Genomic DNA, 15,028 nt, shown 5'->3' with positions numbered 1-15,028 from the left:
TTCCACCTGGCTACTCCTACCCCGGTCAACAGCACTGCATCCCCAACAGCAACTCGCCCAAGCCTTCCCCATTTCTCCTTCTCCCAAATCCATTCAGCTGATGTTCTGAAAGAGCTGCAAAATCTGGACCCCTACAAATCAGCCGGGCTAGACAATCTGGACCCTTTCTTTCTAAAATTATCTGCTGAAATTGTTGCCACCCCTATTACTAGCCTGTTCAACCTCTCTTTCGTGTCGTCTGAGATTCCCAAAGATTGGAAAGCAGCTGCGGTCATCCCCCTCTTCAAAGGGGGGGACACTCTTGACCCAAACTGCTACAGACCTATATCTATCCTACCGTGCCTTTCTAAGGTCTTCGAAAGCCAAGTCAACAAACAGATTACCGACCATTTCGAATCTCACCATACCTTCTCTGCTATGCAATCTGGTTTCAGAGCTGGTCATGGGTGCACCTCAGCCACGCTCAAGGTCCTAAACGATATCTTAACCGCCATCGATAAGAAACATTACTGTGCAGCCGTATTCATTGATCTGGCCAAGGCTTTCGACACTGTCAATCACCACATCCTCATCGGCAGACTCGACAGCCTTGGTTTCTCAAATGATTGCCTCGCCTGGTTCACCAACTACTTCTCTGATAGAGTTCAGTGTGTCAAATCGGAGGGTCTTCTGTCTGGACCTCTGGCAGTCTCTATGGGGGTGCCACAGGGTTCAATTCTTGGACCGACTCTCTTCTCTGTATACATCAATGAGGTCGCTCTTGCTGCTGGTGAGTCTCTGATCCACCTCTACGCAGACGACACCATTCTGTATACTTCCGGCCCTTCTTTGGACACTGTGTTAACAACCCTCCAGGCAAGCTTCAATGCCATACAACTCTCCTTCCGTGGCCTCCAATTGCTCTTAAATACAAGTAAAACTAAATGCATGCTCTTCAACCGATCGCTACCTGCACCTAACCGCCTGTCCAACATCACTACTCTGGACGGCTCTGACTTAGAATACGTGGACAACTACAAATACTTAGGTGTCTGGTTAGACTGTAAACTCTCCTTCCAGACCCATATCAAACATCTCCAATCCAAAGTTAAATCTAGAATTGGCTTCCTATTTCGCAACAAAGCATCCTTCACTCATGCTGCCAAACATACCCTTGTAAAACTGACCATCCTACCAATCCTCGACTTTGGCGATGTCATTTACAAAATAGCCTCCAATACCCTACTCAACAAATTGGATGCAGTCTATCACAGTGCAATCCGTTTTGTCACCAAAGCCCCATATACTACCCACCATTGCGACCTGTACGCTCTCGTTGGCTGGCCCTCGCTTCATACTCGTCGCCAAACCCACTGGCTCCATGTCATCTACAAGACCCTGCTAGGTAAAGTCCCCCCTTATCTCAGCTCACTGGTCACCATAGCATCTCCCACCTGTAGCACACGCTCCAGCAGGTATATCTCTCTAGTCACCCCCAAAACCAATTCTTTCTTTGGCCGCCTCTCCTTCCAGTTCTCTGCTGCCAATGACTGGAACGAACTACAAAAATCTCTGAAACTGGAAACACTTATCTCCCTCACTAGCTTTAAGCACCAACTGTCAGAGCAGCTCACAGATTACTGCACCTGTACATAGCCCACCTATAATTTAGCCCAAACAACTACCTCTTTCCCAACTGTATTTAATTTTTATTTATTTATTTTGCTCCTTTGCACCCCATTATTTTTATTTCTACTTTGCACATTCTTCCATTGCAAAACTACCATTCCAGTGTTTTACTTGCTATATTGTATTTACTTTGCCACCATGGCCTTTTTTTGCCTTTACCTCCCTTCTCACCTCATTTGCTCACATTGTATATAGACTTGTTTATACTGTATTATTGACTGTATGTTTGTTTTACTCCATGTGTAACTCTGTGTCGTTGTATCTGTCGAACTGCTTTGCTTTATCTTGGCCAGGTCGCAATTGTAAATGAGAACTTGTTCTCAACTTGCCTACCTGGTTAAATAAAGGTCAAATAAATACATTTAAAAAATGTAAAGCCAAGAAAAAGACACATTAACACTAATCTATCACCTACCTTCCTCTTCTGTTGACATGACTTTATAAGGAACTCAAATATTTGGAAAGCATCAATCCTCTCCTGCTCACTCATTCTCACTTGATATGAGAGCACATAATTTTGCCCTCCTGCTTTTTCCTATTCAAAAGGTTGTATAATGCTCTTCCCACTTATAACCCCACTCCCCTGGAAAAGTTATTCTAAAATGGGAGCATGAAAAGCAGTTGTGGTTGTGTATTTGGTAGGAGGGGGTTTCACAACAATCAATATTATTTCCATCATTTTGTTTTACAACATGTTGTGTTTTACAGTACATTTATGTTCTCCATTTTTTCCTTTCAAAAACTCTGCTTGGGAGTATTGTGGTTAATTTCTAATTTTAATGTCAGTTTTTTCAATATGATTACAATTAATCAATCTACATGGCTGAAACTTCTTGCTTCTGGAATATTTTTTTACAAGCAATAAATTCCTGAGGGCCCTGCCCTCCATACAAACAAGAAAATCATATTTCAGTTTGTATTTTGGATTATCAGAAGAAAAAAACATCAATGATAATGTGCATACTTCTTCTGCCTTACAAACAAGGACGGACTTCACAATTTTTATGAAAGCTATAACAACCTTTGGCATCTCGTGAATTATACTACGTAAATGCCAATTACAAACTAAGGGCATGCATGCAATGGGAGTTACTTTGAGTTGGTACAAACCAAGAAAAGGCACAAAAAAACAATCCCACTCAGAAGGAAAAAAAATACCCCACTCATGTCATCACACCTATCCCCATTGCCCACCAACCTTCCCCCTAAAGATACAATACAAAACCCTAAATCACCAAGCAACTCAATACAGTGGAGGAGTGCTGGTTCTGTATAACCACTTTCCAGGGAGTTCCTGGGATAATTACCTAGTGTGATGAAAAGAAAACATGTTTTTTACCATTGCCAAAAAAGGGTAATTTATCATAATTATTAAAATAGGTCAGTGTTAAACACATATACAAAAAGCATTACTTACGTTACCTTAATAAGGTAGATAATGTCTGCCTATGGGTAATGGCTGAATAGAGCCCATGCTTACATAAAACAGATCACCAAGGGCCATGTCAAAACTTATCAGAGCTGGAGATAGTTTGAGTTTGTCTGTTTGAGTTTGTCTAACCCTATAGTTCAACTTCTCCAATAGTTGAGAGATCAGTGTCAGTGGTACCTTTCCAATGCAATGAAAGCACTGAGATGAAAATATATCTATATTTGGCAATATGCAGTAGTCATTTGTGGACAGTTATATCATAATTCCACTAATACATCCAACTCAGTATGGTGGCTGGACCTATACACTGGATCTCACTCTGAGGGTGTGTAGCCACACAGGAAAACGTCAATTCAAAGGTTTTTAGAATCAGCTTGAAAAAAACACAAGATATGACAAAAGAGATGAAGAATGTGTAGTATTGACACATTTGAGTTACTGAACAGCAGGCAGGCAGATGTGTATATTTGTATCTACTATATTATATCTACATAAAAAAATGACATCTTCATTCAAAATTTGCCCTTCTCCTTACTACTGCAGTACTTCACCATGTACTGCATAGCATTTAGACATGCTACTCTTTCTGCATCAACACACCCATCTGTTTAACTATTTGCTAGGTTGTTTTCCTGATAATCAATGGAAACTTGCAGTAACCACTAGCATTAATATTCACATCCTTTCACCAAGAGACCACCCTCTTTAGAGAAAATTGGTGCTACTAAAATATGACAAATTAGGTACAACTAGAATGGGGTGGAATTACAACAAAACTTCTGCTGAATTAAAGTCTGGGTAAAAAAAAAAATCCAAACCATTGCAAAAAACAAACAAACTGAACAACAATACCACTTGATTCAGAGTCACTGTAACTCTTGAAGAGTGTACTTCAGATATGGAGCTTATTTTTTGGTTCAGGTGCAAGTCACTATGCAATTAACTGACTTGGAGTAAGGAGCAGGAAGATAAAACACTCCAAGACACTTGACCTCTCACAGCAAAATCTCTGTCTAAGCTAAGGCATCTATATGGAAATCTCAAAGAGATTCCCAAAGGTTCAGGCCCCCTGCCATCCAATACCGGCCACCTCATAGTTTGTGCAGTATAGGATTTCAATAACTGAATTGAGAATCATTGGTTCCAAAAGTACCACAGTCAGGTTCAGGCAGGGGCTGTGAACTATTATGGGTTGATAGTGGTCATTACTGTCTGATGCTACAGTTCGCACTGTGCCCAATCTGTGTCAAAAGGTAAAGGGTCCCAAACATTGACGAATTGTGAACCTTCCAAAAGCACCCAACATAAAAAAAACTGGGGTGAGTCAGTGTCAGGTAAAGTGGTAAAAACATAGGAAAAAAATCTGAGTAAACAGAATATAGAATGGAAAAGGGAGGAGGAAGCTAGCTAGGTAAACAATGGATGCAGAGGAAAAGAGGGCATTTTAGCACAAATATTTTTTTTAGACAGGACAACTTCCAGGCACTGCTTTAGTTTGGATTTAGAAAGAGCTGGTGGAAGGCGTGGTGAGTCTCTTTCCAAGGTAGACCCTAAGGAGAGAATAAGTACAGCATGACAATGATTCAACAGCAGACATAATCTACATTGAACAAAAATATAAACGCAACATGCAACAATTTCAAAGATTTTACTGAGTTACAGTTCATAAGGAAATCAGTCAATTTAAATAAATTCATCAGGCCCTAATCTATGGATTTCACATGACTGGGAATACAGATATGCATCTGTTGGTCACAGAAACCTTAAAAAGTAGGGGCATGGATCAGAAAACCAGTCAGTATCTGGTGTGATCACCATTTGCCTCATGCACCGCAACACATCTCCTTGGCATAGAGTTGATCAGGCTGTTGATTGTGGCCTGTAGAATATTGTCCCACTCCTCTTCAATGGCTGTGTGAAATTGCTGGATATTGACAGGAACTGGAACACGCTGTCATACATGTCAATCCAGAGCATCCCAAACCTGCTCAATGGGTGACATATCTGGTGAGTATACAGGCCATCAAAGAACTGGGACATTTCAGATTCCAGGAATTGTGTACAGATCCTTGCGACATGGGGCCATACATTATCATGCTGAAACATGAGGTGATGGCGGTGGATGAATGGCACAACAATGTGCGTCAGGGTCCCATCATGGTATCTCTGTGCATTCAAATTGCCATCGATAAAATTGTGTTCATTGTCCGTAGCATATGCCTGCCCATACCATAACCCCACCACACCCACGGGGCACTAAGTTGACATCAACAAACCGCTTGACCGCACAGCGCCATGCACGCTGTCTGCTATCTTTCTGGTACAGTTGAAACTGAGATTCATCCTTGAAGAACACACTTCTCAAGCGTGCCAGTAGACATCGAAGGTGAGCATAACGCCGAACTGCAGTCAGGTCATGCACACAGATGAGCTTCCCTGAGATGATTTTTGACAGCCTGTGCAGCAATTCTTTGGTTGTGCAAACCCACAGTTTCATCAGCTGTCCAGGTGGCCTGGTCTCAGATGATCCCGCAGGTAAAGAAGCCGGACGTGGCTTGGTTACACGTGGTCTGTGGTTGTGAGGCCGGTTTGACTTTTTTCAAATTAAATGTTTTATTTAAAATGTTACATTTATTTAACTAGGCAAGTCAGGTCAGAACAAATCCTTATTTAGAATGACGGCCTACACCGTTCAATCACGGACGACGCTGGGCCAATTGTGCGCCGCCCTATGGTGCTACCAATAACGTCCGGTTGTGATACAGCCTGGATTCTGTAGTGACGCTTCAAGCACTGAGATGCAGTGCCTTAGACCTTTGCGCCACTCGGGAGCCGCCAGTCAGAGGAGGAAGGCCCAGAGAAAGACAGAGAAGATGATATCCTGATGAACAAAGGTGCAGACTGGGTTGCAGATTGGTCATACTGCAAAATTCGCAAAAACAACGTTGGAGGCACAGCTTATGGTAGGGAAATTAACATTCAATTCTCTGGCAACTACTCTGGTGGACATTCCTGCAGTCAGTATGCCAATTGCACGCTCCCTCAAAATTTGAGACATCTGTGGCATTGTGTTATGTGACAAAACTGCACATTTTAGAGTGGCCTTTTATTGTCCCCAGCACAAGGTGCACCTGTGTAATGATCATGCTATTTAATCAGCTTCTTGAAATGCCACACCTGTCAGGTGGATGGATTATCTTGGCAAATAAGAAATGCTCACTAACAGGGATGTAAACAAACTTGTGAACAACATTTTTGAGAAATAAGAAATAATCATATTTTTTGTGCGTATGGAACATTTCTGGGATCTTTTATTTCAGCTCATGAAACATGGGACCAACACTTTACATGTAGCGTTTATACTTTTCTTCAGTGTACAAATACTCACACACCCAATTGATTTTCTAGTTGTGTAAGATGGTAGAGTCACTCACCCGATACCAAGGGCAAGGATGTGAGACAGGACTAAGGAGGGGATGAAGACTTTGAGGAAGTCAGCAGAGAAGACACCCCCTTTCTTCATGGCTCCACTCTTTCTCATGCTGAGGGATACTGAGTGTCTGGGGTGTTGGAAGTGGAACTCCCTACAAAAAAAGAACAAAAAAAATATCACTGAACATGTTGACAGAAAATGATCATTTCTATTATATGTTTTAACATTCTACATGGACTGATATGGAATTGGATATGTTTAGTCTATTTTCGCTATGATTTAGACTAGAGGTCGACCGATTAATCGGAATGGCCGATTAATTAGGGCTGATTTCAAGTTTCATAACAATCGGGAATCGGTATTTTTGGGCACCGATTTTGCCGATTTTTTATTATTTATTTTTTACATATGTATTTAATCTTTATTTAACTAGGCAAGTCAGTTAAGAACACATTCTTATTTTCAATGACGGCCTAGGAACGAGGCAGAACAACAGATTTTTACCTTGTCAGCTCGGGGGATCCAATCTTGCAACCATACAGTTAACTAGTCCAATGCTCTAACCACCTGCTTCACGAGGAGCCTGCCTGTTACGCGAATGCAGTAAGCCAAGGTAAGTTGCTAGCTAGCATTAACGTTATCTTATAAAAAAAATAGTCAATCAACGACTGTCGTTGCTCCAATGTGTACTTAACCATAAACATCAATGCCTTTCTTAAAATCAATTCACAAGTATATATTTTTAAACCTGTATATTTAGCTAAAAATAAATCCAGGTTAGCAGGCAATATTAACCAGGTGAAATTGGGTCACTTCTCTTGCGTTCATTGCACGCAGAGTCAGGGTATATGCAACTGTTTGGGCCGCCTGGCTCTTTGCGAACTTATTTGCCAGAATTCTACGTAATTATTACATAACATTGAAGGTTGTGCAATGTAACAGGAATATTTAGACTCATGGATGCCACCCGTTAGATACAATACGGAACGGAATAAACGTTTTGTTTTCAGGGTGATAGTTTCCGGATTTGACCTAAGGCTCGTATTTCTGTGTGTTTATTATAGTTAAGTCTATGTTTTGATATTTGATAGAGCAGTCTGATTGAGGGGTGGTAGGCAGCAGTAGGCTCGTAATAGTCAAATGTATATGGTTTAGAGAGAAATAGTTGATGCGTTATAATTCCTGTAATAACTTGCAGCTGAACTTGAAAGGTGTTCCTTCGTTATTTTTACCGTTCATGTCTTCCATAGAGAATGTCTTGATCTACTTCAAATAAGGTCTGTGTTTCGTGCTTAAACCGCCTCGGCGTTTTGATACCCGTGTAAATCTCACTAGGATAAGGTAACGTTTGTCAAAATATTTTCATAAATCCACTCTACAAAAATAATGATCTTTGCTTATATTTAGCCAATATTGATCAGAATTACCTTGTCCTATGGATATCTACAGTTATAAAATTGGCAAGGTGGTGTAAGCCTACACGACACACAGACATTATTTTAAGTGAATCTAAAAATATCCTATGGAATAAATGAATGAAGGAACCGGTTTTCAGATTTTGCTAGGTGTCATGGGAATTATGACTCACACTTTGGTAGTCAATTCTTAGCATGTCCATTATTAAAATAGGATATTCCTGCATATAGAAATTACAGTTTTTGTTTTCAACATTAATCACAGGTAACTTAAACTCTATTTTTATTCAAACAGTTGAAAGTATTTGTCTCCTAAGCAGACTCTTCAGTATAATTGTCACTTCAGAGCTGTGTGTGTGTTTTACAGATGGCAGAGAAAAGCAGAGCACCAGTGTGGGACTATTACATGGAATTGGCACTGGGGAAAGCAAGGTGTCTTATTTGTGATAAAGATGTAAGCATGGGGTCAGCAACGGCTAAATCAAAAATTACCACCAACCTGTGGAATCACCTTAAGAACACCCAACCAAAAGCCCATATTAAAAATCGACTGATTAATCGGTATCGGCTTTTTTGGTCCTCCCATAATCGGTATCGGCGTTGAAAAATCATAATCAGTAGACCTCTAGCCTAGACCTACTGAACATTTGACCTGTAGCCATAGAGATAGTTGGAGGACTGTAGTGCCCTAAAGCCACTACAAGTTTATTTATGTTAGATTGTGTGCAGTGTCTCCTTACTTGGGGGGAATGTTTTCGGGCCGACTGGACCAATCTGCAACCCAGTCTGCACCTTTGTTCATCAGGATATCATCTTCTCTGTCTTTCTCTGGGCCTTCCTCCTCTGACTGTAGATGTGGAGAAAGAGAGAGCACACAGGTGAGTGAGCAGAGAGGTCCTGTAGGCCGATACTGTAACAGTGATGTCAGGGGCATGGATGGAGGAACAGACACATGAGAGCAGACTGGGTTTTTTATACCTGGCTCCCTCTCCTACTGGACATCTCCAAGTCAAAGGTAACCTGGCAGTCATCATGATCTGGACTGGAAGGTCTATGAGGACTGAGGCACAACACAGGAAGCAAATAAATACACAAATTATACAAACACCCAAACATGGAGAAAAGAGCTCAGGGAGGGGGCTCACCAAAAACATGACACTCCCTTCCTACCTGTCACAGGAGGAGCTGCTTTGGCTGGACTCATGCTGGGCATCCAGCAGGATCTTATTCATGTCTGCATTGTGGATAGAGGAGGATGAGGGCACGTGCCCAAGCCCCCCTGTCAGACTCTCCTCCACCTCCTCTGGCACCACCTCCAGAGCCTGAGGGGCCTGACTCTCCCCCTCATTCCCGTTCTCCGTGTTGGGGTTTGGCAGCAGAGCCTGGTTCCTGTTGTTTACATTCATCTCCAGCTCTACCCACGACCCTGAAAACACAAGCATAAAATGGGGATCAGAGTAAGTGTGGGTATCAGTACAAATGTTGATAATAGTGACATAAGTCCATGGTAAAGATGCAGTGACATGTTCTCAAAGTCAATGCACCAAAACATTGACATTTTGAAAAGATAACTTGTAGCACTGTTGTTTTATAATGTGGCTATTGTAATTCAAATGAGCAAGCTGGAGAAAGAAGGCAGTGGTACTTCAGAAAAGGCCAAATAGCTCCTGTAAAAGTGCTTGCAATTAAAGTTACGCGGTCAACAAAGACAGAAATCATCATGACACAAAAATACTTACTCAGCCTGAATGGTGATCTAGGCTATAGATCCTGAATCAGCAGACATTTGCATTTCAGGTTGGTCTACAGAAGAGAGCCCCTGGCAGAGCAATGCATCCCCTCTGCTGTTTAGGACCCTTTATCTCAGATGCATGAGACCTGTGCTTTGTCTGGCACTCAGCCACTCACAGTATGTGTCAAGCAAAGTCACTGTATGGAACATACAGCAGTGTATGTTAACAAGGAGAGTCATGGTGGATGGCTGCCTTATGCTCTTGAGGATTAGACCTAACTCCACATTTTTATTTGATTTATTTCACCTTTATTTAACCAGGTAGGCTAGTTGAGAACAAGTTCTCATTTACAACTGCGACCTGGCCAAGATAAAGCAAAGCAGCGCGACACAAACAACAACACAGAGTTACACATGGAAAAAACAAACATACAGTCAATAATACAATAGAAAAAGTATATATACAGTGTGTGCAAATGAGGTAGGATAAGGGAGGTAAGGAAATAAATAGGCTATAGAGATAAAATAATTACAATATAGCAATTAAACACTGGAGTGATAGATGTGCAGAAGATGAATGTGCAAGTAGAGATACCGGGTTGCGAAGGAAAATAAATAAATAACAGTATGGGGATGAGGTAGTTGGATAGGCTTTTAACAGATGGGCTATGTACAGGTGCAGTGATCTGTGAGCTGCTCTGACAGCTGGTGCTTAAAGTTAGTGAGGGAGATATGAGTCTCCAGCTTCAGTGATTTATTGCAGTTCGTTCCAGTCATTGGCAGCAGAGAACTGGAAGGAAAGGCGACCAAAGGAGGAATTGGCTTTGGAGGTGACCAGTGAAATATACCTCCTGGAGCGCGTGCTACGGGTGGGTGCTGCTATGGTGACCAGTGAGCTGAGATAAGGCGGGGCTTGACCTAGCAAAGACTTATAGATGACCTGGAGCCAGTGGGTTTGGCGACGAATATGAAGCGAGGGCCAGCCAACGAGATCATACAGGTCGCAGTGGTGGGTAGTATATGGGGCTTTAGTGACAAAATGGATGGCACTGTGATAGACTACATCCAATTTGTTGAGTAGAGTGTTGGAAGCTATTTTGTAAATGACATCGCCAAAGTCAAGGATCGGTAGGATAGTCAGTTTTACGAGTGTATGTTTGGCAGCGTGATTGAAGGATGCTTTGTTGCGAAATAGGAAGCCAATTCTAGATTTAACTTTGGATTGGAGATGTTTGATATGAGTCTGGAAGGAGAGTTTACAGTCTAATCATACACCTAGGTATTTGTAGTTGTCCACATATTCTAAATCAGAACCGTCCAGATTAGTGACTCTGGACGAACGGGCAGGTACAGGCAGCGATCGATTGAATAGCATGCATTTAGTTTTACTTGCATTTAAGAACAGTTGGAGGCCACGGAAGGAGAGTTGTATGGCATTGAAGCTCATCTGGAGGGTTGTTAACACAGTGTCCAAAGAAGGGCCCGAAGTATACAGAATTGTGTCGTCTGCGTAGAGGTGGATCAAAGAATCACCAGCAGCAAGAGCGACATCATTGATGTATACAGAGAAGAGAGTCGGCCTGAGAATTGAACATTGTGGCACCCTCATAGAGATTGCCAGAGGTCCGGACAACAGGCCCTCCGATATGACACACTGAACTCTATCAGAGAAGTAGTTGGTGAACCAGGCGAGGCAGTCATTTGAGAAACCAAGGCTATTGAGTCTGCTGATAAGAATGTGATGATTGACAGAGTCGAAAGCCTTGGCCAGGTCGATGAATACAGCTGCACAGTCTTGTCTCTTATCGATGGCAGTTATGATATTGTTTAGGACCTTGAGTGTGGCTGAGGTGCACCCACGACCATATCGGAAATCAGATTGCATTGCGGAGAAGGTACGGTGGGATTCGAAATGGTCGGTGATCTGTTTGTTAACTTGGCTTTTGAAGACCATAGAAAGGTAGGGCAGGATGGATATAGGTCTGCAACAGTTTGGGTCTAGAGTGTCTTCTCCTTTGAAGAGAGGGATGACAGCGGCAGCTTTCCAATCTTTGGGGATCTCAGATGATACGAAAGGGAGGTTGAACAGGCTAGTAATAGGGGTTGCAACAATTTCAGCTGATAATTTTAGAAAGAGAGGGTCCAGATTCTCTAGCCTGGTTGATTTGTAGGGGTCCAGATTTTGCAGCTCTTTCAGAACATCAGCTATCTGTATTTGGGTGAAGGAGAAATGGGGAGGCTTGGGCAAGTTGCTGTGGGGGGTACAGGGCTGTTGACCAGGGTAGGGGTAGCCATGTGGAAAGCATGGCCAGCTGTAGAGAAATGCTTATTGAAATTCTCAATTATCATCGATTTATGGGTGGTGACAGTGTTTCCTAGCCTCAGTGCAATGGGCAGTTTCTAGCCAGAGTGAGTGTGTTTTCTTAGTCCCGACATAACCATGAATCTCAGTGTTTGAAAAGCAACCTCTTTACATTTAAAAAAAACTTTTGATGTTAAACTTCATATTTGTTTCTACAAAATGTAGAAATACGCCGTTTTCACATATGCAGACACTGGTATTGTGCTGGAGTTAATGAAAATGAGATTGAGAAGTGGAGTGGTGGAGTTGCCCTTTAAACCTGTTGTGTTCGCTTCATGTTAATTAATTCTGTTCCCGGTCCAAAGTAACCGCCCCATTATAGCTGATTATAAATCCATAATAACACATATATTATCACCTAATGTTGTGTTAGATTTTTTTATCAACTTAAGTTATTTTGAACATTACACATTTTTAACTTCTATTTGCTATTTATGGCCTGTAGGCCTCATTCACCTGAGCTCACACAACTTAATCCAAAAAAATGTTTGGATTATTTTGACTATAACAAATACTCATTTTAAACATATTGTGCTATTTATAGCAGACTCCTCACCAGTGTCTTGATCGAAGATATGATCAAGATCCTCACATACAGTATATTGTTTGGTCATTGTGCTGCCACAGAATGAATTGTGAGCAAGGCCTCAAAAAAGCTTTATATACCAGAGCTGCAAGAAAAGTTCTATATATTATTAAAACAATGTTGTGATTGTTTGTGAGAATGCGAACAGGTGTGGTTCCCTTGGGGGAAAGATCCTATTTCCTGTGGGGGTTGCCATGGAAGCCAAGAAGGGGAGTGAGGTGTGTGTGTGTGCTCAAACACACATGCATGTGGGGGTCTGGGAGAGGAAGTGTGTCCATCTGATGAATGGGCATGTGCCTGAACTCAATTTCATACACTAATTGTAGTTTCACCCATTCATTTCTAATGATCAGTCATTTTTGACAGGGAACACCAAAATGTATTTTGTGTGTTCAGATGCCCTGTGTGGACAAAGTCATGGAACCATAAAACAATCAGATTAAATTAACTACATTTTTCAGAGAGAAAACGTGTAAATCGGTCCAATTCGACCAGAACACAGGAGGAGGGTTAAGCTAAAATATTCCTTATTTCCTCTTTGAGGGACATCAATTGTAATTGGGGGTCCTAAATTCCACTGTACCAGTGACGTTGTTGTTGTTCCATTTCCAATATAGGCCCTTACATAATGTGCATATTCTATCAAACATAGCATACATCCTTTATTAAATAAACACATTTTGTATATCCATTAACAAATTAAATGTTACTTGTCACATGAGACGAATACAATGGGTGTAGACTGTGAAATGCTTGATTACCAGATCTTCAAAACGATGCAGTTAAAAAAACGATGCAGTTAAATTATAATAAAAAGAAAAATAGTGACACAAGAGGAATACAATGCACAAGAATGAGGGTATATATAAGGAGTGCCAGTAGCAGATCAATGCGCAGGAGTAAGGTCCATTATCTGTCGTAGTATGCCTATTTATCATTCATAATTTACCATTATCGGTTTGTCTATAAATAACACACTATACAGCCGATAGCCTGCATTTCATGATAGTGGTACTGCCTCTCACAGCAGCCTGCCCTAATGGAATTCAGACTGCTCCCAGACAGGCAGAAAAGAGGGAGGGAGGAGAGTTAAGCAATCTCTGGAAGCTACGCTAAAGCATCAAATCAAAGCTCCTCCCCACACCCCTGTCTGTTAACCAGTTTAGCCTGAGCAACATTCAACTCACTAAACCTCTTCTAGGAAATTCACAGTGCATGCTACTAGAAACCGACTGAATCGCCATAACGTGTAAAGGGACAGAGCCTCCGTGACAGAAAGTACTATACAAGGACACCGATCATTAAAACATATACCATCTTAACCTTGTGCTTTTTCCTCCAAAGTGGACTTCTTGGGCAGTTTTGAGACTGCATCTGATGGTCATATGAATATTGAGTCTGTTCAGCATACAGTAATTGTCATTGGGGGTTGAAGTAGGTTATACGCCTATTGCGTTAAGTAATTCAATGCTAGCTATACATTTGAAATCGTTTATTTTTCTTACGGATTAGATTGAATAGGCTATCTTTAGTATACATTTTATGAGAAAGCCTAAGGATATGGGATGACACTCAGTATCACCGAGTATTATGGGCATTGATGGGCCTATAGTTGTTCAAATAATTTTTTACTCTAGAATGAATTAGAATATTTAATCTAGAATCTACATTGTCTAGTAGTCAGTGGTGTTGCACTGCATTCTTTCCACAGTAGACAAGCAGTTCCAAAGAATTCCGTTCGCCTTGTGGATGAAAAAATTCGACAATGCAGAGTGCAACAGACAATATAAACCAACAATCCTTATGAATAACTGGAAATTGAGTTAAGTAAATATATTACACAATTAAAATGGAAGAATTGTCTCTAATTCGACAAAATTGGTTTGTTTTTCTCATTTTATTTGGACTTGTTTTGATATGGGTTAAGCCTGCCCCCAGGCAAACCAGCGTTTACTTATCCATGATTGGTTGAAATCATGTCACTAAAACATTTAAAGTCAATCCATTGGAGCAGCAAAATTGACTTATGGTCAATATTGCTATAACCTTCTGTTTATAAACATATACCACGAAAAGCAAGCCCATTCGTTGCAAATGTATTTAAAACTCTTGAGATTGTTCAAAAAGGTTTACAATTATACTTACCGTTGAGGCCTGGCTCCCCGTTATTGTTTTGCAGAGCAGCAGCAGTGGTGGTGGACATGTTGCCTACCTTAGTTAGTGATCGTCAACATGACGCAAGCAATGGCACGCGCAGGCGCATAATTATTTAATGGCCCCGAGGGAGACTTATCACAAATATTTCACCAACTAATTTGTAGTCCCGAAATATGCAACAAAACAAATCTGGGAATATAACGCATATTGTTTGGACACAAGTTTTTTGAGTATGTGTAGCCT

At 41.3% G+C, this 15,028-nt stretch overlaps 1 protein-coding gene across 2 annotated transcripts; it reads right to left on the bottom strand.

Moving 5' to 3' along the window:
• Positions 1-2,570: 2,570 nt before the first annotated feature.
• LOC112262958 (BCL2/adenovirus E1B 19 kDa protein-interacting protein 3-like) lies at positions 2,571-14,889 on the bottom strand. 2 transcript variants are annotated; one of them, XM_024438859.2, is made up of 6 exons: positions 14,774-14,889; positions 9,119-9,374; positions 8,927-9,008; positions 8,689-8,795; positions 6,535-6,684; positions 2,571-4,650 (listed from the first exon to the last, which is right to left on the bottom strand). In XM_024438859.2, the coding sequence occupies exons 1-6, from the start codon at positions 14,829-14,831 to the stop codon at positions 4,602-4,604; spliced, it is 702 nt and encodes a 233-aa protein (XP_024294627.1). In that variant the 5' UTR covers positions 14,832-14,889; the 3' UTR covers positions 2,571-4,601. The 2 variants fall into 2 exon arrangements, with proteins under 2 accessions (XP_024294627.1, XP_024294628.1); XM_024438860.2 differs by lacking the exon at positions 14,774-14,889 and adding an exon at positions 9,688-9,985.
• Between the last annotated feature and the right edge of the window lie 139 nt (positions 14,890-15,028).

The sequence above is a fragment of the Oncorhynchus tshawytscha genome, linkage group LG12 (genome assembly GCF_018296145.1).
Source record: "Oncorhynchus tshawytscha isolate Ot180627B linkage group LG12, Otsh_v2.0, whole genome shotgun sequence".
NCBI lineage: Eukaryota > Metazoa > Chordata > Actinopteri > Salmoniformes > Salmonidae > Oncorhynchus > Oncorhynchus tshawytscha.
The sequence above is the reverse complement of the archived record's forward strand: the minus strand, read 5'-3'. Positions and strand labels throughout refer to the sequence as shown.

Coding starts and splice junctions, on each gene's coding strand:
- LOC112262958 (XM_024438859.2), bottom strand. CDS start 14,831: ATGTCCACCACCACTGCTGCTGCTCTGCAAAACAATAACGGGGAGCCA. Junction 8,796..8,926: donor CCAGTAGGAGAGGGAGCCAG/GTATAAAAAACC, acceptor CCACATCTACAG/TCAGAGGAGGAAGGCCCAGA. Junction 4,651..6,534: donor ATCCTTGCCCTTGGTATCGG/GTGAGTGACTCT, acceptor TTCTCTCCTTAG/GGTCTACCTTGGAAAGAGAC.